Source organism: Uloborus diversus, chromosome 3 (assembly GCF_026930045.1).
Source record: "Uloborus diversus isolate 005 chromosome 3, Udiv.v.3.1, whole genome shotgun sequence".
In the NCBI taxonomy this organism is placed as follows: Eukaryota; Metazoa; Arthropoda; class Arachnida; order Araneae; family Uloboridae; genus Uloborus; species Uloborus diversus.
This window is the reverse complement of record NC_072733.1, coordinates 194,076,423-194,102,739: the sequence shown is the minus strand read 5'-3', so window position 1 is coordinate 194,102,739 and position 26,317 is coordinate 194,076,423. Positions and strand designations below refer to the sequence as shown.

Here is a 26,317-nt window from a genome sequence, read left to right as displayed (position 1 = left end):
ATCAATTTCACTGCATCAACACTCAGAAAAGTGCACCTGAGTAACACCATTTAATTTGATACTTTTTAAGAATTCTATCATTAGAAACTTATATATTAGTAACTTAAATTTTCATTCAAACAACAAAAATAAAAGCTATATTTAAAACGAAACACTTGCAAATTAGGCTTTAAGACTAAAACTCTTCTTATATCCGATTGAAGCAAACTGTTCAAAGTTGTTTTGACAAACTGCTAAAAATTCTAGAATAGTAAACTATATGTGCAGCTAACACAATTTAACAGTATAAGAGCAATTGAAAATGTCCCGATAAAAAGATTAGTGCAATTAGGAAATAGTATTGAAATTACAAAAAAAAAAAAAAAATTAAAGTACAGTCAGCAGAAGATCTGCACACAAAAATTTTTGCATTCCAAATTATCTTTATTCATAACAATTGAGCTCAGAATTTAATTCGCTCAAAGTGAGAGACAAAGGTATCAGTTTTAATTGGAATTATAAAACACCTAACCAATAACATTAGAAATGTTTTTTAGAACATTTTTTAAAAAATTTCTATGCAAAGCACTAAGATTTTTAATGGTTATAATGTTACATCCTTAATAAAGAAACATCAGAACTACACAAAACATTGATTTCAAGAAAAAAATGTAGGCAAAAGTTAAAGCTCTAGTCCAATAAATGTTGATGACATCACAGAAAAGCATGGATTAAAAAAGTGTGCATATTATTTTCATATATGAGTGTATCTTGATTGAAAAATGTGCATATTATTTTCATACATGAGTGCAAATTGATTGAAAAAGTGTGCATATTACTTGTTCATAAGAATGTATACTGTGAGAATGTTTCGGTATAACTGTATATGAGCACACAGCTAAATATTCTTCTTGTGAATGCAAATTTATTGCTTTAGATGACATTGTGCATACATGAAGGTATAATTTATTTGTTTTTTCATAAGTAAAAGCGGAGATGTAATATTCCTGGTAATAATAATATTTTGGAAAATATTCTTCTTGAAGGCAAGATTCAAGGACATTCTCCTATAAATTAGTTCAATCCAATAAAAACAACACCCCTTACATTTTAAAAATTAACAACTGCTTCCAAAATAGAAAAATACCACAGAAATATAATTTTTAAGAATAATTTAAAATGTGTTACATTAGCAGCAAGAAATATATTTAGAACTTAATCAGCCAACTTTTTTACCTATCAGCATTGATTTTATATCATTAGCTATATCTCTCTTTCATCTTTCAAAACATCTAAATCATTTGATTTCAGAAGTATGATTTAAGATAAAATCTGTCTTCTTTTTCATAGAAACAATAATTAAAAGCTTTGTAAAGCATCACTGATCTCTTTCATTGATGTTTTTTAAATTTCTCACTAACTATACTTTAAAAACAAATGAGTATTGTTGATGTATAATGAGCAAAAGTACATATGTCAACGATTTCAACAGATTCTACAGACTATAGAGTGGCAAATGACATTTTATACACACACACACACACATATATATATATATATATATATATATATATATATATATATATACAAACATACATATTTATATATGTATGTATACATATGTATATTTAATCTTCTGCAAATAGCTACAAATCAACGAATAAATAAAAAAATTAAATTAAAAGCAACAGGGTAACTGATACAAAATGCTGTTTAGAAACTTCAACATATTTACAGCAACAAAAGTCTTATTTAAAAAAAAACTATCAACACACACTCAACAGTAGTTAATGACATGAAAAGACTTGCACTTTAAAGCAGAGAAATTAGTAATAAAAATATTTATTAAATATAATGATATGAAACCAAAGACCTGCAACACTCAACTACAGTTATGTTTCCTAGATTGTGTGAGTGTGTGTTTGGGTTTGTGAATCCAATGTTAACAGGGGTTGCACACTAGTAACACCAAGCGATGTGTCAAAGATAAGTCAGCATGTTTATGCCATAGGCAAATAATAGAGTAGTGGAAAATTATTACTATTGGTTTTATTTTCAAACCATCAACCCAAAAGAGGAACTGTATGTTTGATCTTCAAATAAATAAATTTTACAGTGAAAAATCTATGTCTGTAAGTTTTATCTGGGAACAAATTTTACTACAATTGAAGGACGGACAAATACTGTCATGTCAATGTTGTGGAATGAATATACAAAATTCAACCAGGCTGTCAAAGCTGTGATACACAAAATGAGTCCAGATTATGTGTCTTCCCGAAGAGACTGAAGAAAGTGAATTTTCTGGCAGTGAAGATCACTAATTCTTAACTTAAATACAGGATTTGTCTAAATGTTTCATCAGGTTTAAAAGAAGTGTTGTATAAATATACAATATAAGAAGTTTCTTACAAGTACACAGATAATGCATGAAAAGATAAGTACACTCAACCAAGTTTCTGGTACATACAAAAAATTTTTAATGTGTTTGTCCCATGCATCCCAACAGTAATCCTGCTTCCTTTAAACGTTAAATAGCATGTTTTGCCAATGTTCATCACACAGTTACAGCAGCAATGATGCATTCCTGCTCTGCTTGCATGTGTTTTTTAATGCTATTATGAAAAGGACAAGGTTTTATACCCGCTATGCCACAAAAGCTCTGTTGTAAGCACTACAGGAATGTATCAATGCTGCTGTGACAGAGACATTGATAGAAACATGCTGTTGAAAATAAGGAGTTGGATTACCATTGGGATGCATGCTAGATGACCAAGGGCAAACACATTGAACATTTCTAGTATGTATCAAAACCTTGGAGAGAGTATGTTTTACTTAAAGTATCATACGTGCTAGGGTGTCAAATACCCCTAAAGTCATGTTTTGAAAACTCTATGAATCATTTAAGCAAACCCATATACACTCAAGAGCCAAAACATTATGACCACCCTACATTTTGCAATGAACTCGCCTGGATGACGTGGAAGGCACGTTATCAGGTGGAAGTGGTATTTAATGCTGCTGGAGAGTCTAAAGAATCATTCTTTCACTTACTTCTGTGTGTGATGGGAAAGGCTGCAGATCTAAGCGACTTTGATAGAGGGCAGATTGTAATGGTTCGAAGGCTCAGAACAAGTATTTCAGAAACTGCAATACTCGTGATTTGTTCGCGACCTACAGTTGTTAGTACTTATGCAAAATCTATGAATGACGGTGAAACCAGCAGTAGACGACATGGTATTGGACGTCCACACACTATCGAAGAAAAAGGTCGTCGGAGACTGTCTCGCATGGTGCAGCAAAACCGGAGTCTGACAGTGGCTCAGCTGACAGCCCAATGCAACGCAGGGCCAAGTAGAATAGTATCGGAGCACACTGTTCAGCGGACACTGTTGGATGTGGGGCTACGCAGCAAACGTCCCACTCGTGTGCCTTTGCTGACCAAGCGTCACCGCCAACTGTGCCTGCGTTGGGCCCGGGAACATCGCGACTGGTCCACGGATCAGTGGGAAAGAGTTGTCTGGTCAGATGAATCACATTTTGTCATGCATCACGGAGATGGCCGTGTCAGGATACGCCGCCTTCCGGGCGAACAGTTGCTCCCTCAATGTACAGTAGGTCATACACAGGCCGTTGGTGTCGGTATTATGCTTTGGGGGACGTTCTCTTGAGCGTCTCTGGAACCCATGGTTGTGGTACAGCAGACCCTGAATGCCACAGGGTAGCTAAACATCATTGCGGATCAGCTGCACCCTTACATGGCCTCTTTTTCGAGCTGGAAATGGGATGCTCCAACAGGACCACGTCCCGTATCACAAGGCCAAAATAGTGTTGGAGTGGTTCGAGGAACATGATGCTGAATTCCAGTTAATGTCCTGGCTGCCTTACTCACCGGATCTCAATCCGACAAACACATTTGGGATGTCATGGGACGGCAGCTCAGAGTTCAAAGACCACCAATTCCCAATATCTCGGATTTGCGTAAAAATTGCTTAACCATCTGGTACAATCATAGACTAATAATAAGAGTAGACCGAGCTTTCTCATTCTTACTGATGAAGAAAATTGGTTCATAGATGTATCATGTGACTAGTGGAAGGGCTTGGCGAAGACTTTGGCAGCATGGTTGCTAGATGGCAGCATTATCTATAGTTTTGCACTCGACATGTATTTTAAGACAATGTGTTTTCATTAAAAAAAACTTCCAGGTGCAGAGATTGAACTGTTTTTCTTTTAGTTATGCATTATTTTGACATTAGTAATAGTTTTTGATCAGTTTTCGGTAACTTTTATTTCATTTGGAGCTGTCAGCGTTGGCATGAACGAAATGGCGTAAACGTTTTGCGTTAACGCAAAAATGTACTAATCGGTATCTTAAATTGAAACTGTAGGTAAAAATCTTACCGTTTGCTGATTCTTCTTGGTTGCTTGCATCTTTTATTGCTTAGAAAGTTATTGAAATTGTCTAAAGAAAATGCACAATACTATCTAAACGAAATACTCACTATATTAACAAAATATTTACAACTTAGAATAACAAATTTACAAATCGGACTCCATAAAAGATCATTCTTCCGTGTTCCATCAATTCTATTTATTTTATTTCGCGTTGGCGTTGATCGTCTGCTACGATTAACGCCCGCTGTTGCTAGGATATCCACCAGTCACATGGTTTGGTTTATGAGCAGCAAAAGGGTTGCCATAGCTCGGTCTACTCTTATTATTAGTCTATGGGTACAATCTGTCTCCGGCCATCTACTAAGGACTTGTGGCATCCATGCCAAGGCGGGTTGAAGCTGTGTTGCGCGCCAAAGGTGGGCCAACTCGTTATTGACAGTTGGTCATAATGTTTTGGCTCTTGAGTGTATATTGATAATGAAGTTAAAAAAAGATGGATTAATTGTTAATCAGTTTTGAATGAATTTTTCTCAAATGTAATTTGTTTTTCTTTTTAAATTAAACAATACTACACTAAAATGAAAAAAAAAACTTCTTATACCTTCAGAGGAAATTCTCTTTAAAAATTACAATCACATGGTAAGTTAACTCAAAATAAATTCATTATCATGTTTCAAATTCAACGGAAGAATATTTCATAATATTAGTTAAATATTGGTTATATATATATATATATATATATATAGCAGGGGAAAAAAAGGTAGATTAATGCACTCATTATAACTTGACTGAGTGCACAATCTATATTTCTATTTAGTTCTTCCCCCTCCCTTCACTGACATCAAACCTTCCAAGGCCACCAAAACCTGACTAATTGAAATCTGACTTTGAGATCTACAACACTCATTTCATTAGATCTACACAACTTACTGATTTTTAGATCTACATTAATAGTTGAAAACTGATTTTTACATCTATACTTCTTACTGTTTTAGATCTATACGACTAGTTCAAATCTGATTTTTGGATCTACACTATTTATGCATGTAAATGAGTGACCGAACTAGTCTTGTTCGAAATTTTCCTTCCCTCATAAGAATTTTTCCCACCCTAGCTTGATCTCTTTCAGTTAATCTGTTTGCAAGATTTGTTCGCGTACATGTGTAATCCATTTACAATAATAAGCGATCCTTTTTTTTTAGTTTTTACAAACAATCGTTTTTAGCTACACTTTAAATGTATGCAAGTGTTATTGATTTTTTTTTCAGTTATTACATACAATTAAAAAAAAAATTACTTATTTTGCAGATTATCTGCAGTTATCGTGTCATCCTACTGGAGGATAATTGAGAGCTTACTGCATTCTCCATTATCCTCCAAATTACAATTGGTGGAACTATTCTCAGAATATTCTCGTTTTCTGAGTACATTATCTACTTATATCTCTAGGTGAAATGTACATCTAAAATCCAATAGGAGTTGATGAAATGACTCAGTTTAAAAACTTCAGACTTATTTCAATCAGATCATGTAAGCACCTTTACACATTCTGAGAAAAATGTTTGGCACATTTAAAAGAAAAAAAAAAATAGCGAAAATGATGAGGAGTGAAATATTCATATGAGACCACGCCAGATTTAATAATAAAAGATCCAATTTCCTGAATAAATATATACTAAATCATCAGATTACAAGGCATAAATCCATCTAAAATCTAATATCCCTCATAAATACTGGAGCAGATTTTAACTCTAACTACCTCTCCACTTAAGCTTACATTAGAAGAAATTAATAAATTTGCCGTAAAACAAAGTTCATATCACAAATTTAAGGATAAATACTACTCTTCAGCATCTACTGGTTTCTCTTTACCTCTAAGAAAAAGAAGTGGTAACATTCCAAGCAAACAGCCAATTGTTACTCCAAAGGCACGGCCCTAGTAAAATTTAAAATTGATTAATCTAAGCAAAAAAAAGTTCAATAAATATAAACAGTTTTTAGACATAGATTCAAGAAAAATGATTCCCAAACAGGTTTTTATTAAAATTTGGCCTTCACCAAAACCTCATACGCTGTCTCAAAAACAGAAAAAAAAAATTACCTTTCAAAAACTTGAAATGTAACAAAAATTATTATACCTCAGAAGATTTTATAGTATATTCACAACAAATCCGCAGTTAAAAATTTCATATAGTATAAAAAGCTCCAAATTTCTTGACTTTTACACAATTTTTGTCTCACAGTGTCTTCTCTTCTAATTAAGACAAAAAAAATATATTTGATAGTTTTAGGGTTAAGAAAGTATCCTGTTCACAACCAGCAAAAATATTGTATAAGGTGTTTGCATTCTCTAAAACTAACTTCTTTAATACTAAACATGGAATTTTGAAAACCATAGCAATGCAGCATACCAGTATTTTGCATTTTTTTGTGCTTCAAAACGTTGTATAACTGATTATTTTAATTAAGATAATTATTTAAATATCATTTCCTGAATTAATAAAATACTTCTGAGGCAATAAAAAAAATGAGTTCATTTAAATAATGGTACTGATTGCAAAGAGATCTTGGCTGGTAAAGTATAACAAAATCCACAAAAAAAAAAAAAACCTTAACAGGCTATGCAGCTAATTTGAGCTTTGCTGGATTACTTAAAAATTTATACAGCAGTAAATATATTAGCAAAATAAATAAATAAATAAACAATTAAATAGTAACTAAAAAAACTTAAATATTAAGTTGTGCTTGATCTCAAAATAATGATTTTGGAACTAATGATTTTCCCCTAAAAAGAGTCAAATAAGTTTAGCATAAGAAATAAATAAATATCTTTATGCAGATTTTTAAAATGAAACTTTTGTGTAATAAAATTGTTATTTTTTAAATTTTAAAAAGTCTTGGCATGCTAAAACCCACCAAGCCTGCAAACAAACCTTTTAACAAATTACTGTCACAAATTAGAGCTTGTGAATAATTATTTCATTGCATAAAACAGTTAACTAATTAGCAGAAAACCTACTATAAGAATTAAAATCAAAACAATGCATATATCTTTTTAAACATGAACCTAAACAATTGTTTTTAGCTACATATCAAAGCAGTAGTTTCAAATTATAACTGATGATGGTTAATTATCAACTGAGGTGAATTGAAATTTGTAGCGAGGTGGAGAACAATCACTTTGGGGGGAAAAAAAAGTAAATCTGAAGTTTCAATCAAAAAAGATTGATTTATAACTATGTATTTGGCAGTCACCACTTTTTAAAGCAAACTTTTCAATTCAACATTGGACGAAAACATTAGCATAGTTAATAGGACTCGACCGATGCATCGGCGCCGATTGTTCAAGAATTTAGCCATCGGCATCGGCGGTCGATGCTAATTTGAAGGAAACATCGGCCCATCGGCCTTAAAAAAACATCGAAAAGCCAATGGAATTGGCTGATGTTTTCGAAAAAAAAAAAAAGACCTTTGCTGTTTTACTTTTTAATACGAAGTAAAGGGAGTTATTGTTTTGATATAAAATTATGTACTTAAATTTCTCAGTATGAATTTCTATTTTAGTCACCCCTGAAAGAGATTTTAATACTGCATTCAGGTACCAAACAAGTTAATTATTGCCTTGTTTCTTGCAGCTGGATGTGCGTATGTATCTCTCATAAGTCATAACTCAAAAATGGTAAGATGTAGAAGGTTAAATTTTTCCATTTGGGGTGTGTGTACGTTCCAGTTGTGCACTTCCCTTTTTGTTTTCGATCGGGTTCTCTCTAAAAGGCCTCCAAAAAGGCAATGAAATGGGCCCCAAACCTGTAAATCAACCACTGCATTCCGCTATAGAGCTTCAGGGGGCCTCCAGATTATTGTGGGCCTAGGGCCTCAATTTCAGTTAGTTGGGCCTTGCCCCTCCTCACAAAGGATGGGAAAATCAAACGATGGTGCAGCTAGTGACCTCTAAATTCAAACACAATTGATTGGAATTTTCTAATAGATTGATCATTCGGAGAAAATATCGAACTGAGAATGGAAGCGGAAATTGTACTCATCTTATTCACTAGTTTAACTGGAGTTCAAACTAAAGAACGAGAGATAGTATTCTGCAAGAGGCAGGTATAATTAGGATAATTTGTTATTATTACAGCCGAAACTCATTGCAATTGCTTCAAACTTGAAAGAAATGTCGATGAGCCAAGTAAAATTTATCAATGCCCATGTTTACAGTCAGTTTGAATCTTACTCAGTCACAATTTTTTATATTACGTGTTTTTGTAGTCACTGTTACGAAAAGGTAGCTTTTTTGCAAGTAAACAGTTTGATTTGACGCCTCGATTTCCAACTCTAGGGGCCAAATTTTATCCTAAAATGTCATTTCAAATTGAAACACTTCTTCCCCAACTCAAGCGCTTAAGACCTACAATGGATCCTAAGGACAAATTTGTAGAAGTAATTTTAAAATGCAATCATTTCTTTTAAACTTCAAGAAATCTTTTTCGCACTTGGCAGATCCTTATAAGTATGCTATCAACGGTATATTTCTATTGAGTTTTTTTTTTTCGGATATGTATGTGTGAGTGTGTAATTCATTGAAAAGGACATATATGTTGTTTGTTTTAATGCCTAGAAACTTATGATAGGCGCCATTATGACGCCTGGATTTAAATTCTTATTTCTAACCCTGTCCTGTAGTTAGTTTTCATATAAAAACCATTCTGCAATCTATACTCGATAGAAATATATCAAACCCCAGACATCTCTACATAGTATAAAATGAAGTCTCTAAAAACCGTCTGTGTGTTTAAACTGGCAAAGCTCAAGAACAACACGGCCAATTTTGCAGAAATTTTCAGTTTGTTCCTTTAAATTCTAAAAAGGTTTGCAGACAGGTCCAAAAAAACTGGTTTTTGTGTCATTTTGTTAGATAAATATACAAATGAAATCTTAGTTATATTGCTCAATTTAAAAAAAATCAATTGGTTATTAAACAGTGTCTTTGTTTTTCTTCCTTTTTCCTTTCTTTCTTTTTTTTTTTTTTTTGGCTGTTGTTCTTTCTCTATCATCATACAACAGTCAAAAAAAGAGAAGCATATTTACACCCTATACAGATTGTACGTAGTATGATCCAAAGGTTCGGGGCCAAGCTCTATAAAACCTTACCCAGAATAGTTTACATTACAGAGCACATCCACTTTCAAAGGGTCACCTTGAAGGACTATGTACTTCTGCCAGTGCTCATATAACTTTTGGAAACACCCCTGGAAGCCATTTTTTGCAACCTTCTATGATGCAGCTTTATCTTCTCCTGACAGAAGAAAGCGACGTCCATGCAAAAGTTTTTTTTTTTTTTTTTTTTGCTGGGAACAGGTAAAAGTCCCACGAAGCTAAGTCCGACGAAACGTTATGTTATTTGTTTGTCATATCAGAGCATTGACCAATCGAACCGTGCATCCTCAATATAAAAGCCACCTTCTTTCCATCGATTAAGTTAAAGCAGCAGCGTAAGAGACCCTTCAGGAGGTTGCGAAAAATGGCTGCCAGGAGTGTTTCAAAAACTATACGAACGTTGGCAGAAATAAGTGCATAGTCGTTCAAGGTAGTAACTATTTTGTAGATAGATGTTCTTCGGTAATGTGAACTATTCAGGGTAAGGTTTTATACAACTTATCCTCGAACTTTTAGATCATACTACCTACGTATGAATTTTCAACTTACTATTTCATAACGTTTTTGAGTGACGCAAGTTTACGCGCATGAAGACATCACAAGAGAACTTGCGATAATTAACCGAGAAGGTGTTAAAAATGAATATTTCGGTCATCGATATGTTCTTAGGTACATATGCATGTACAGATGTGCCGAAAAAACTTGTGAAGTTTAAATTGGGTGATCGTAAAATAGAAATTTAGGTCTAAATCTTATTATTATTATTATTTGTGATTACAATTCTTTATTCGTAGAAAGGAAGTAAAGTGAAATGAATAAATGATCCTTTAAGTCCCTGACAATCTTATCAATTTATTTCCGCTAGATTTTTTTTTTTTTTTTTTTTTTTTTTTTGCCATCGGCCAACGGCATCGGCCATCGGCAATCGGCCATTTGGAGAAAAACAATCGGCCATCGGCCATCTTTGAACAATCGGCATCGGCCCATCAGCCAAAAAATGCCATCAGTCGAGCCCTAATAGTTAATATTATGTCACTTCAGAGCAGCTCTTTTAGAAATCTACTCTTATCAAAAAGTTTAGCTCTGTATAAGAGCTGTAGGAAGTACTGATATCTTCAAGTGAGAGAAAATACTCTTTTACAGACCAATTAAACTTCAGGTTACCCTTACTTCAGGTAAGGGAGCAAGAACTTGATTCTTAGCTGTCCCTACTTTAAAAAAAAAAAACTCCTTTTTTAATATACTGCAGCAAACAGTTAAAAATTCAATCATCGCTGCAAGTTGCAACTTAATGCCCATTCCATTGGAAGTTTTGAGGCATTAATGTTGAAAATTACTTATCCCAATACGGTTGGTGAGATGATACATTATAATTAGTGAAAATGAAAATAGAAAATCAAAATCAAGATGAAATGATTTAAAAGAATAGTTATTTAGTTTGAAAGCAATTCAAAAAAGGATATCAACATAATGACGAAAAAAGATTGTGATTTCAATACATAGATGCTGTTCATGAAGTAGAAGCAGCAGCATGGGAAAGGATATGATTTTACATAAATAGCTTAATTATGTTTTTGACACATATATGATCGACAACAATTACTAAATATTTTATAGCATGAAAATATTGCATTTTTGAAAGAGTAACAAATTCATGGGTTTAAAAATGAATTCTCATTTTGAAGAAATTTTATTCTTCATAAATTATTCAGTTCGACGATACTGGTAGCTTCTGGTTTGGCTCATTAAATCAAAAATAGCTCAAGAATGAGAAGGGGATAAAAATAGGAGTTAGGGGAACCAATGCTTGAGAAAACAATAAGACATAAGATTTTCTTTTTTGATGGAAAGTCAGAAGATCATTAAAAAGAAACTATCCTGTCAAAAATCGAAGAGTTGGCAGAGTATTCTGCAATCACATCCAGAGACTGCAGTTTTGTTCTTATTAGAACTCGTCCATCTGGACTAGTGAATAACCGAGCTGGAGGCAAGTGTCATCTCATTGAAGCTGAAAGTGCCAACAAACTGGTAGATAAAGTAAATTTATCTCACCAGCGAGTTGTATTAGTGATGTTATTGAAGTGTGGCAAAGAAAACCACAAACTTGTCCAGTAACTGAGGAATCGGGGGGGGGGGAAATAGTTTCCTCTCCATAACTTTTTTTCTAATGAACAAATATAGTCAAACAAAGAAAAAGGAATAAAAGTAGACCATACTGTTGATATTTAAAAAATCATCAAAATCAGTTACTCAATGAGAAGCTATGAATTACCTTAAGAAAATAATGAAAAACAAAGTTAAAGTACGTATAAGTTTATAGTGTTTAAAATTGTAGCATTGACTTATGAACAGGTTCAATTTCAAGTAAATCAAAATTAAGACAACTAAAAAAACTTAACAGTGTATTTATATTCTTCAGTGTGTCAGGTTTTTCTCTGGATGTTTAGGTCCCAATATATTTTTATTAAAAGAGTTATTGATAAAGTTTATTTTAAACAGTTTAATCAATATTACTCATCTGTAAAAAGTGAGTTAAAAGCATTGAGCTTAACACTAAAAGAGGAGAGCGAACTAATCGGTCCGTTTTTTGCCCAAGCGAGTATAGCAAAAGAATCGCACTTTTAACATTTAAACTCAAGTTTTATCATGTAAAGCCTTTTGCCGTGCATTTTTCAAATCCTTAATATGTTCAAATCGTTGTGGGAAAAGAAGCGGTCTTTTGCCATTAAACAAGATGTTTTATAATACAATTGGTTTTGCCAAACTCGCTCGAAATTCAGACCGTGAGCCTCAGTGTAGAAGAATGGGAAGTTCTCTCTCCTCTTAGTGCTATAGCTCAATGGTTAAAAGTCATGCTAATGAATGGCATACTGTAAGGATAACTGATTTTAAGCAATTAGTAAGGATTAAAAGAAGAGAACTTAAGCAACGGCTAGCAGATGACATTGATAAGGATTCTAAGCAGCTTTTTCTATACTATTTCTGGAAAAGCTCATGTCAATCAAGTAGAATCACAGATAGACAAGAATGGAACCATAATCCAAAAGGACAAGGATATTGTTGAATGGTTTGTATAACTCAAGGATAGTGTCAGAAGACTGGAAGCTGACAAACATCACTCTCTTTAAGAAAGAATGAAAAAGGAAGGCAGATAACTATAGACCAATGAATCCAACTTTGGCAGTTCATAGAATTTTCGAAAGAAATTTTGAAACTCTGTTAAAACTATGTAAAATGAGCTTTCTGGAGAATAATGGTTGGCTAGTGTGTTTGCAGTATGGTTTTAGGAAGGAGAGATCCTGCATAACTAATTTTTTGCACTACAATGACAAGATTACCAAGACTTTAGATAACAAAAAGTGTAGATGTTGTTTACATTGTCTTTCAAAGAGCTTTTGATAAAGCAGGGCATGTTGCTCTGTAAAGCAAACTGGTTTGACTAGGAATAAGATGGAAAACTTCAAAACGGATAAGAAATCGGATTGCTGGGAGACAACAAATAGTAGATAGAGGTAATTGCTCTCCATGGACTGATGTTAAAAGTGACATTCACAAGGTTTTGCTTTGAGGATATTGAGATTATTAAAGACTTTATGGGAACATTAAAATTTTTGCCAATGATAACAAAGTTATGAGGGTACCTGACAGCACAAGTGAAAAAGCATCAATTGAAGTTAGATAAAACTTCTAAGTGGGCAGTTAAGTGGAGTACAGAATAAAACTAAAATATTGTCATAAATATTCATACAACAAAGTAAAGAATTTTTATTAAAAAATGCTTGTAGAAGAAAAATTAAACTTTTAATTTTTATCATTGAATATGAAAATAGTACCTACAAGATTTATGCACCAACGGGACCGAGACATGGCTAACTGAACAGGAGTAAGTGATGGTGTTTTTACACCAATTTTGGATGCAAACCTTTCAACATACCAAGCAGACCTACAAAAAATATAATTAGTATAATCAACAGTTTAAAATATAATAAACTCATTATACATATTTCAAAGTGGTTAAAAAAGAACTTGTCTATCAAATATTCATATAAATGACAAAATATATGGGATATTTGAAACAGTCTTAGGAGTAAAAAATAAATTTAAAAACCTTTCCTTCTGGGGAAGGAGTCAAAAAAGTCCATACTACTGTATTAGGTCTGGTAGTAATGTGAAAATCTCCTCCTACCTTGTTGTGCCACTGAAGAAAGTATGCTACAAATTAGATGTGTTCAGCAAGATGAAATTAAGACACAGGACAACAATTTTAAACAAAATTTCTGCATACTTAATGTATTTTAGTAGTTTTAGACCTAAAAAGGCATGCTGATTCCAAAATAGCAGTTAGTTTTCTTCTACCACAATACGTCTTCTCTACCCCTGTGAATAAGGCCATTTTCCATGGTAGAAAGCATATCACAGAAAGCTTTATTGTTCTGTCAGTGGCTGACAGGGTTGCCACTCAATTTTGAAAAAAAAATTCCCTGTGTTTTCCCTGTATGCAACATTACAAACAAGTGTACACTGATATTTAAAAAAGAACATTAATTTCTTGATATTTTAATCACAGGGGGGGGGGGATATCAAATAAAAATATAAAAATAAGGATAATTTGAATAAATTAAACTTTTTACACCAGAAAAAAAAGCCCTCTTGTAACCATTCATTACTTGAACTTTTAAAAATTAAAGTTAAGTAGAATAATGAATATTAATGACAAATTTCATTCACTCGAAATTAAACTAGTATAAAATTGAAGATGCATGTCAAATAAAACAAGAAATAATTTTTGTTTTTATGATATACATTTTAATATTAACTAAAGGAAAAAAAAACTTTAAGTTTTACTATTTTTAATTTTATTTTACGAATGAACTTGATTAATATTATTTCTATTATTATTTATTTTGGTAGTTTATATATTTGGGCATTAATTTTGTAATTTAAATTTAAAAATTCCCTGTATTTTCCAGGTTTTAGAGGAAATTTTAAAAATTCCCTGCATTTTCCCTGTTTTTTGTTGATTTTTGAATTCCCTGTATTGTCCCTGTTTCTTCAGGTTTCCCTGTGGCGTGGCAACCCTGGCTGAGATCAACCTTTTGAAATATTAAAAAAAAAAGTTTCTTATCCACATTTTTTAGGGAGAATTTTTGACTCACATCATTGCCATGGCAAAAAAAAAAAAAAACTTTCAGTAAGGAATGTAAAATAATTCAGTGTTTATCAGTAACACAAAAAGGTAATTTTTTATGTATGTAATTTCTGCTCACCTATTTTTTTTTCCTCAATATTTTCAAAAAACATCCTATATTCCTAAATTGGTTACTTAGGGGCCTATGTAACTAAAAATCATGACATGATACACAAAAAGTGAGCTCATTTCTGTTCTCCGAGTCCTATGTTAATCAAAAACAAGTCACAAATTGATTATGAAAGTTATAAATTGCTATCTTTTGTGCATGCGCAGTGAAAATTTAATTGCTTTAAATGTCCATATTTTATCGAATTTTCAACATTTCAACTTCAAATTTTAGTATTATGCTTCTCTTGTATGCTGTCAAGTTTTCTGAAAATTTGATAAGCTTTAATGGAAAACTTTGTGTGTTATGAGCCAAAATCCTTCAAATAAAATCCGTAGTTTTAAAAGAAATGCTTACATCTTCGTGAATATTAGGGATACTTTCTCAAGAGCACTTAAAATACTTGTACACAGTAATCTAACTAATTTTTGAAATTTACAGCTTATTCTCAGCCATTTACGATGAATGGTGATCAAGAAACATTTTTGTTTTCCTCAATTTATTACTGATTCCCGAATTGCAAATGTGATATAACTTTCATTGGAAAATTACACCAAGAGCATGCCTTTTGAGTGATAAAAGTCAACTGTTTCTTGAGAAATCCTTAAAAATGAATTTTTGAAAGTGTCCCAATATTTTTAGTCATATAGTGTACTTCAATGGGAAAACAAAAAAATAATAAAAATAACTTTCTAAGAACTAACCTATAAAAATCTTTAAGGACCTTAAATTTAGAAAAGTTATATAATAAACTTTAAATGTTGCATTTAGTTGTTTAAGTTATGAAATGTTTAAGAAAAGTTTAATTAAGAGGACATTAAAAATGTAGTAAAATTTATTACATATTACAGACACTTGAAAATATTTACTGAAAGGAAAATAGTGCTTTCCGGCCAAAAAAAAAAAAGAGTTTAAAGTCAATGATAAAAAATCAGAGGATATCAATTTTCAGTCAACTGCTGATAACTTGCAGCCTTATAAAGTCTTTGATGGGTCCTAAACTCATGAGGAGATTGTGAGAACTTTCCATAGTTTGAACGATCAATAATTCATGGCCTTTGAGCAATTGAGAGTCTACTTAATAAGCTACAAATTGATATGTCAGTACATTTTTAGAATGAAGGGGTGATTAATCCAGAGACTTGCTTTAAGAGTTCTTACATCCCTCTCCCACGAGCTTTTTGGTGTTCGACTCTCTGATGCTCTTCGATGTCTTTATAAATCATGAAGCAGAGTTGACAACCTCACGAAGGGAAAAATAGGATCTATTTTATGAAAAGTCAGGAAATGTTTTGCGACTAAGCAGTTTTTCAATCTTTTTTGCACAGAACAAGAATATTGCAAGTTTTGAATGCACCGAATAACTGAAATCAAACCTTCGATCATAAGAAAAATATACAATAATTCTTGAATGATGTAAAATTAAAAAAATAACTTTTTGTTTGATTAAACACAGTTATGGCATTTTTTTATGTAGGGTGGAAGAGATACCTTTCATTGATTTACCATTCAACCAGCTATTTTCCCCCAGAACAATAAAGTTTAGTCTGTGGACACTCCAAGCACCTTAGAAAATGTTAAACATCGCCAAAATACAAAGTCAGGCTTTGGCTGTGTTGGAATCGCCACAAGCAGCAAAAAATCTCAGGTTTTTTGTAGATGAGGGGCATAAAATTAACCAAAAAGTGTACCAAAAGGACATTTTAGAAGGTGTTGTTCTTCTGTCAACCTAACAGCACCTCAGCACAGCAATGTAGACAGGACATTTGTATTTGACGCCACACCAGTTCATACGGCCAAAAAGATGAGCGGTGCAAGGCGCATTGCTTTTGACATGTTATCATTCTTAGAGTAGACGTTCTACTCGTTAGACCTCAATCGCATTTATTACACTGTATGGCGTGTTTTAGAGTCAAAGGTATACCCTAAAGTACACATATGTTTGGATTCTCTGAACCAATTGCTTTATAAGGAATAGGATCGATTAAAGGACTTGCGGCCCTTGAATGAAATTTCATAAAGCAATTGCACCTCTGTATTACTTTGAAAGGCGCCCAGTTTGAAATCAATTAATTTATTGATTGCTAAAGGTCTTCTCATATTATTTTTTGTGTTTTGTTAATTTATTTACTTTTAATAAAGTTACATGGAAAATTGCCGGGATTTGTGCTGCACCTTGTGCATTTTGTTCTCACAGTCAACAAAAACATAATTCTTTGATAAATGTTATACTTGTTTGTTTCATGAGGAAAGAAAATAAATTCTGCACTAAGGATATTGGTTTATTTATTTATTTATTTATTTTTTTTTTTGCAAAAAGTATAAAATATTTTTTTGCTCTATATGTAAATTATATTATCATAGAACAACTTGCATTGTCAAATTTAGACAATATTTTAACATACAAGGAGGGGGTGGGAGGAGAAAATAGCATCAGAATTTAAGCATGAGAAATTTCTAAGCAGTTTTAGCTGAAAATTTTAATTAAAACTTCCTGAAAAGTTGAAAAAATTCTTTTAATTTTTTCGGAGTGAAAACAAACCCCTTCGGAAAACACTCCCCCCCCCCCCCCGTTTTTTCTGAAATTTTCCGTTTTTTCCCTGATTGTTTTCATCTCTAGTAATGAACAAACTAAGAATTAATTATTGGTATTATGTAGTGAATAAAATAAGATTAAATTTCACCTAAATAACTCTACCTAAATAAATAAAAAAATTAATATGTCTGAATAAAAATAATTTGTGAATTACATGCAAATTAGTAATGCCATGTAGAACGGACATTTTAAAAATTCAAAGCAGACAGTTATTTTTTTGTTTTTAAATTAAGTAAAACTAAAATTATTCTGTTTAGTTGCAAATGCCAAAAGACTCAATTCTGCTAATTTCAAAAGATTTAAAAATGAGTCATTTAAAAAAATTAAATAAATTTACCCTATTCCTGCAACATCAGACAAGGTGTTCCCCATACCTGCAGCTAAATTAAAACAAAAACACACAATTAAAATGTGAAATATGTAATCCGTGTAATACAAAAACCAAAATATTTTTTAAAGAAAAATTTTAAAAAAATTAGAAGAGTTTCTTTTAGTTTTCAAAACACAAGAAATTAATTATTGGAGTAAACCCTATAAGTAGAAAATATTTTAACACTCTCTTTTACGATTTACCACATGAGACAACCTATCAGATAACACACAGTAATTAAAAACTCAAAAATACACTTAAATTTTTTTGTGGATATTTAAACAAAAAGTTTCTTTGGAGATTTTCAATCAAAAATATTGATAAATTCACAACATTTGATCATTTTTTTTACTAACCCTTTTACATAATTTCTAACTGCGATGCAATGTCTACCTCAAAAAAAAAAAAAAACATCGGGTCAAGTGATGCATGTTCAACAATCTGGCTTAGATGAAAGAAAAATCGAGCTGATGTGTGCATCATACGACTTCCTATTCACCCTGCATCACATGACCTCCAATTTAATGTCATTTCCTCATTATTGGCTTTTTTAATGTGATTCAATAGTTCACTCTCTAAATATCACAAACAGTGGCCAAATTAAGACCAGATTTTTTTTTAAAAAATGCCAAATTTGTTGCCAAGTTGGTGACAAAACTTGGCGACCAAAATATTGCCGATATATCGCCAAGTCTCCGCCAAATTATAACACCACTTGAGTTTACATTGAAATTAACCAATGATCCCCCCCCCCCAACAAAGGGGCAAAAGACCCCTTTAGAAACACCAGAATGCAACCAAAAGGGAAGATGCACAACTAGACCCCACTAGGAGTCTACATACCAAATTTCAACTTTCTAGGACATACCGTTCTTGAGTTATGCGACATACATACACAGATCTACACATATGTACAAATACAGATGTCACGAGAAAACTCGTTGTAATTAACTAGGGAATCGTCAAAATGGATATTTTGCGTGTCTATACATTCTTAGACACTTATCCATGTGTGGTCGAGTCGAAAAAAAACTCAACATTCATTCGGAGGTGAGTTATATGGAAATTAAGGTCGATTTTTGAGAAAAAAAATTTTCGCCAATACAATACTTCCTTTTTTGTAAAGGGATGTAAAAATAGTGTGTAAAATTACCAGTAAACATTTAGAAAAGAGCAGTTTTATGCTTCAAAATTTAAATTTGAACCTCATTGGATTTTTAAAAATTCCCCCTCCTTCTTATATAAAGTCCTGAGCATCAAAGGACCTCTGTGCGAAATTCGGCAAGATCTGATGCCAACTTAGATGCAGAAGCCAGAACAACAAGTTTTAAATCCAGTGTATGGTTTCACTTGAAGAGATTTTTTAAACAATACATTCACAAAGAAATTTTGAATGAATTGTTCAAAAAGTAGAATGAACTAATGAAAACTGAAAATTTATCAACAATAAATAATTTTGAAACTGCAAGCAGAATGTTTAGCATCTTTTTTTTAATTACAGTCAACCCTCTTTTATCGCGGTTAATTCGATCCAGACTTTACCGCGATAGTTGAATTTCAGCGAAGTAGAATTCTGTATTTATAAACCGAATATTTTCCTTCTTAGAGCACAAAAAATTTACTATTTAAATAGGTTTTTAAGATAGAGCACCCTAGAGAGACATGAAACAGCACCCTGAGCCATGATTAAAATTTTAGTTTTCAATATATTGCACAAAATAAGATATCACGTTGTTAATTATTGGGAAATAAACTACACACACACTTGTAGTTCTTACACACTACTACTAATCTATGAAAATAGCTGAACTTGCTCGATGATGAATTAATTGCCGGTTAGTGACCGTATGTACCCCCGTTTTTCCTCAACATTCATCCTCATTAAAGGTATTACGTATACAACTTAAAAAGCTAGTACATTGTTGAACACCATCTACACTACAGATGTATTTGTCCCTTAGTAATAATACACTGATTTATACTTTTCAGTTAGTGCTTAACGGTTAAAATGAGATAGCGATTCTCTTCACTTTCTTCGGAGATTTTATACCTCCACTCTCTGAACTAGTTCAACTACAGCCCCTCAAAAGAGCTCACCTTACTTAAAAGACATACTTTGTTATTCTTTTGTACTAAAAAGTTTACACGAGCGCATAATAAAGGTTAATTACTATATTAGAAAAAGAAAAAAAACTAGAGAAAAAACCCCGATGTAGTGATGCCGCGAAGTCGAAGCGCAAAGTAGCGAGGGACGACTGTATTATTATTTATGAGTGTAAATTCACATTAAAGTTATAATTGCATGCATTTTTTACTGTTATTGGAAAACTTAAGTTCCTAGCTAATTACATTACATCTAAAACACTTTTTCAAAAGAACTGAATAAAAACAAATTACCAGCCATTGTAGAGATTCCTAAAGTAACTCCAATAGTTGTATCAATATAATCACCCTGAAAAAAACCACTGTTAAAATCAAAACTTCCTTTCAAGATTACTTTATGCATTTTAGCACAATCAATATTCTCTATTGATATGAAGGTACTTTATATACAATGTTTCTTTGCACTTACCGCTAAAATCATAATTAAGTTATCCAGGAAGCCAAATCCAATAAAAGGCATGGCACTATGTGCAGCAAGAATTTGCAATTGAGATTTACTTGGAGGGTCAGCTTTGTCATGACCTTAAAAAATATTATAATAAAAGAAAAATAATTATTCACATACAAAATGGACAGTAAAAGCAACAATCCAAAATTAAACGTTTTAAGCAAACAAGATTCCTAAATATAGAGAACTGCATTTTCAGAATAGGGAAGTTGCAACCTATTAAATGTTCATATTTTGGCTATTGGATATTGTTAATTGACCCTCAAAACTAAAAAATTCACCATCGCCGAATTTTAAAACACTGTGGTTGATTTTTAATGAATTTTTAAAAATCCACGCGCAAAAGTGCGCTCTTCTGAAACATCACGAGCCTACGTCACAGGGTGCGAATGGGCAGCCTTCCGCTGAAGATCCCTTGTTTTAGCTAGGGACATTTTGAACGCGCTGATATTTTTATTTTTTGGAAATTCAATAATCCTTTTGAACACACTATGGAGACTGGATTCATTAAAGCACAATCTAAATAATCTTCCTCATTAGGATAGGGAGATCAATGAGGGGATAGGGAGGATCAATGAGGATATTCGAATATTTCCGAGAGGATGAGAGGTTTAATGTTCCAGAAACGCGAGGAGTTAAATGCGAGGAGATAAGCCTTTTACGTTTCGTCTTCGAAGACGAATGCATGACCTTCGGCTTCTCCCCTATTGGAAGAGGGCATGACGTCACTTCCTATGCCATTTGACGCCACAAGAGCTTGAAAAATTAATTTTAAAAAAAGCTACTTATCGTATCGCAAAAATTTTTTCCCCTATGATGTTCATACATGTTACTTTATCATGTAAAAATAAAATTGAAAAATCGAAAACTTCCCTATTCATTTCTTTTAATTTTAGCAGTAATATAAAAGTTAAAAAAAAATCGACATTACTTTATATATTATTAACAAATAAAAACTATGTAAGAAACAGCAGTTAGCTCCTTGTTATACATTAAATTTCTTAGTGCCAGAACCATATCAGCCAGCTTCAAAAATACTGCATTAAAATTGCAACATAATATGCAGAATGGCTGAGTTCTTTCTCTTTTTAACTACTTTCAATGCTATTATCTGATGAAATGTTCACTGAAGTTAGATTTAAAACATTTCTTAATTAGAAGAGTTTTTAATGTAATTCAATGACACTATATACTCAAGTTTTTATACACAGAGATGTTCTAAAGCAGGGCTTCCCAAACTTTACAGCCAGCAGACCTCTTCCATGAACCAAAACTTAGGGCGGATCCCTTTCAATTAGTGTGTACAGTTACTTGCAGTTTTTCAGTTAAGTGAATTTAAATTAACCATTACCAATTAGAAGTGAACATTGTTGTTTAAAAAAAGAACTACTACAACTTTTTTTTTTAAAAAAGCACTATAATTTTCAAACAAACACTATTACAAAAATCAGATTGAACGGTCTAGGTAGCAAAACGATTAAAATTCAAAAGTCATCAAACATCAAATTAATGTTAAGATTTAGGTTGATTTTACTGGTCCAATTATTAGATTTTGTTCAACTTTTGATCTTTGGAGTCGAAAGTCAGGTTCTGCATCGAGCCTGCTTCAGCATTTAATTTTAGTGGCTACATATTTTGAAATTCTGGTTTTGCATAGGTAAGTAGTGGGAAATAGAAGAACATGCTTTGCTTTTCCTATAAGTTACTGATATTTTCGTTTTTGGGACTAAGCCAGAAGGAGAGAGAGTATCGTGGAAGATAGATCTCTAGGTGACATCTGAAGGTAAGTCTATCAAACATTCATATTAACATGATGAGATTGCATGGTTTTGTTGGAGCAAAAAACTGTCTGATGATCTATTCATGAACTTGCAGTTTTGTATCTCGAGATATCGGGAAGAAGTGTTCAAAGGAAAACTATAAATTGAAGCTGAAAACTCTGGGTTCCAAATGCAATAGCATTATTTAACACTAGAGAGAATCTCCAATCCGATAACCACACCAGTAAAAAAGCACAGATGGTCATGGATAGGACATGTTCTCAGAATGCAGGCAATAGATCCAACAAGAACTGCTCTCACGTGGACCTCTGACGGCAAGAGGAAGCGCAGGCATCCAAAACTAACCTGGCGTCAGATGGCCATACAAGAAAGAAATACCTTTGGTTGGCCAAGCTGGGGGAGTGCCAGGGAGGTGGCATTAAACTGGTCGGGATGGAATGCCACTTTAGCAGCCTCATGAGCCACTAGTCAAAGTCGAGAAAGAATCTTCTGTATGCCTAGAAGGACCTTGAAGGAGCCAGTGTTGTCCCCACCTATTTTTGGAGCGAATTCTTTTAAAAAAAATTTCTGAGTGGGTGCACTTGCCCAATGCACCTTCTTTTATGACTAAAGAAAAACTCAGTACGTAATTATCTTCAGTTTTTTGGTCTTTACTCGCCAAAAGGTAGAATTAGTTTCTCATTCCAAGAGCAATGACTACCATATGGTTAAGTTCGTTACCATATGGTTAGTAAGCAATCTGTACTGCTTATAGCATTTGGATATCTAGCCCGCTGCACAAAGAGGAAGTTACAGGTTAAACTAGAGTAAACAGCATTTAGCACATAGCTACAGCAATTAGGAGAAAAGAAAAAAACAATTCTTTTTGTGTATTAAACAGCGTAGGGGTCACAATGGCACCTCCCGTCTTTCTAGGTATAAGAATCAATATTTACAGTATTATGAGACAAATGATTAAATAATTAAACAAGCATTCCAATAATGTCATAAAATAAAAAGTCAGAAAGTTCCATCAAGCTCTATTAGATATTATTCGAGTTATCCAACAACAAAATATTGTCCGTTTTCCACGAGAAGGCACTTGACTTGTCTTTTGTCACATAATATCCGAAGATTCTATTTTGCTAGACCCATCTTTCGTATGTCACCAAAAAATTTCCAAAATTTACAATTTTTTAAGTCGATTACAAACGTTTATTCTTGTCTGGATACTACTTTGCGCAATCGCATTCCTCGTCTTCTACCACAGCAGCTGAGAGACCAATTTCAACATGTGATAGTGGAGACTAATTTAAGGAGCAGTACTGGTCAAGAGCATCTGAACTCTCTGCTGTCAATAGAGATAAATCAGTCACAGATTCGGAATTAACTGAAGAATGTTTTAAAAAAGGACACACGTCTCAGTTTTTGTTGTTTGTGAAAATTGCAGTGAATTATTAACATTATTGTAAGAAGAAAGATTTTGTCATTTCTGTCAGCCCCCCCCCCCCCCATCAAGGAAATATTTTAATTGTAATAAAATTTTGAAGATCGCTATAGTTAGGGCAAGCTTAACCTGGCAGCATCGCAATGCTGTGATTGGAATCTACGTAGCTCTCACAATGCTGCCAGGTAAGGTTTGTCCCAACTATAGTACATGTGATTGACAAAACTCTCATCTATTTTGGGACAAGAGATGGTTTTAGTAGCCCTGGTAGGTTCTGTCAAACAGTATAATTTAGGAAAAAATTCCAATATAAGCTTACTTAAAGTTTGAACTTAGCATGTATTTTATATTCACTGATACTTGCTAGATTTGGTTATTTTTCTTCACATTTTTGCAGATTTTAAGAAGTCAAAACTTTTGAAAGTAGACTTACATCCCTTTGCTTCTAACTGTCTCACATTTGAGTGGATTTTTCATCTATAATAACAAACTATTGATAACTAGTTAGCATGAATCTACATTGAAGTATATTTATTTGTGATTCAATGAAAAATAATGTGAAAGTCATTTTCCTGTACAAACGACTGGGCCGACCCCAAAACAGATCCCCGATTAGGAATGACACTGTACATGTCTGTTATATGCACATAATTTTATATTTAGCACCTGAAACAGAACACGACGAATATTAGAACAAGTGGTTGTAAAAAAAACGAGTAAATATATCATTATGAGAATTCATAAGTGTGGCAAATTGATTAACTTTAGTTTTGCATGAATAAAATAAATTATTCTGTTAAGGAAAAAAAATTGCACAAAAATGAAAAAAGTTTTTAATTTTAAGTTTTAAAAATACGTTATGACATTCATTAATCTTGAAAATACAATATGGTTTTAAGCATACATTATTACCGTGAGGCCTAACTGTAGGTCTTGTCACTTACTACTCAGCAAACCCATTCAAATATGTGTGGCTTTGCCTCATAAACAAATATTTACATAGAATAATAGACTAGCATCGTGAAGAAGAATTTTACTGACAAATATTAAATTATGAGAATATCAGTTTTCAAAATAGTCAAAACATTAAAATTTTTAATGCGATATTTTATGTTACAAACAGTTTAGCTATACTGAACAAAAAAATACTTCGAAAGAAAAGTGTTTAGTTTCAATTACAAAACTAGTCACTCATTATCGAAACGCTTCAAAGTAACCCTTTGAAAATCTCAGTTTCAAACGTAGAACTTGATTATTCAATTTCGAGAGATATCGAAATATTTCATCAGCAATTAACAAGTTTATTTAAGTTTTAAATATCAGTAAAAATCTAACAAACAAGGATGTTTTTACCAGATATAGCAGTTGCTTGAGTTTGAAACCTTTGCAACTCCTCTAAAAGAAGATTTCTCTCTCTGTTATTGAGCTTAAAAATAAATTCTTGAGCCCTCTGCCGACTGTACAATTTCTCGGATATTTTGTATCCCGTGAAACCAAAATTTAGGGGTGAAGTAGAAAATCTCTGCTTGTTAATGCAAGCAATATACCGGAAACGCCGACACAATACAGCTGCCATTTGTTTATAAACAAAAAGCATAGGTGGTTGCAGTTAATACTTCAGTAGCTCACTTCTCAGATTAGAGCACAGAGGGTGCGTTCGCATACCTCGAATGGTCAACTGGTGACTAACCTCAGCGTTCTATAATCTACCGGTCGAACGCAGTTTAAGCTGGTTGATTGGTTGATTTGAACCCACGTGACATTTTTCACCACAATAAGTATTTTTTTAGCTGCGTGTTATTCGTCTGAGGTTATTAGCTGTCATGTGGACAACCGACCGACTGCTACCGGTCGAGGTATGCGAACGTAACCAGAGTTGAAGGATCCGAATCCAGCGTCCGGAAGCAGCACCGCCCCGAAAATTGAGAGAAATAGATTCCCATCGGGCCCGGGCCCGTCCCGAAATGTTTGTTTTTATGTGGTATACATATATTCATGTGAAATAAAGGTTCAAAACTGTTTTTTCAATTCAATCCAAAATCTGCGGGGGGGGCGGGGGTTCTGTTTGAGTTTTGGAAGTTTTTGCGACTTCAACTCTGAAAAATTTCCGGGAAAGAGCGTTTACTCTCTGCTCTACAGATTTAACATATAATCTAAAACTGCGCTTTAAAACTTTAGGGTCAAAAAATTCCTAGAAGCCTTAAGAACAACAACACAAGTTCCGGCGGAATGCCTTAGGGGGCCTAACTTTGCGACCGCGTCTCGCTCACGACACGAAACTCGCAGTTCCCGCTTCGGTTGGAAAGTCCTCCCTTGTTACAACCGGTGAAAACGTTTCCCAACCCGCTTTCCGCCCGAGACGAAACTTCGACTGAAAGATAGCCTAAAATGTGTTTTTATAACGTCGATTTCAATAAAGTTCCACAGGAAGGGCTCCCGAACTTTCGCCCTCTTTTTAATGTTGCTACCAAAGAGGGCCTGAAATCGCGTGATTACGATCTTAATTTCGAAAATTTTTGAAGGGACAGCCATCACCTTTCTTACAACTTCTGAGAGGAGCTACTCCAGACCTTATTCTGAGAGGAGCTACTCCAGACCTTATTCTAACTCAACCAAAGATAGCGTGTGTTCAGAGTATCAGAGTGCTGGCACGAGTCACTCGTGACAAAGCGGCTTGAGCCGCCTTAAGAAACTCAGTGGGCCCG

At 33.2% G+C, this 26,317-nt stretch overlaps 1 protein-coding gene across 1 annotated transcript; it reads right to left on the bottom strand.

Annotated features, from left to right (window-relative positions):
- Nucleotides 1-6,208: 6,208 nt before the first annotated feature.
- Nucleotides 6,209-25,061, bottom strand: LOC129219282 (transmembrane protein 65-like). Its single transcript, XM_054853615.1, has 6 exons — nucleotides 24,966-25,061; nucleotides 20,367-20,479; nucleotides 20,192-20,246; nucleotides 17,762-17,804; nucleotides 13,369-13,474; nucleotides 6,209-6,310 (listed from the first exon to the last, which is right to left on the bottom strand). Exons 2-6 carry the CDS (start codon nucleotides 20,415-20,417, stop codon nucleotides 6,215-6,217), a joined length of 351 nt encoding a protein of 116 aa, XP_054709590.1. The 5' UTR covers nucleotides 20,418-20,479; nucleotides 24,966-25,061; the 3' UTR covers nucleotides 6,209-6,214.
- Between the last annotated feature and the right edge of the window lie 1,256 nt (nucleotides 25,062-26,317).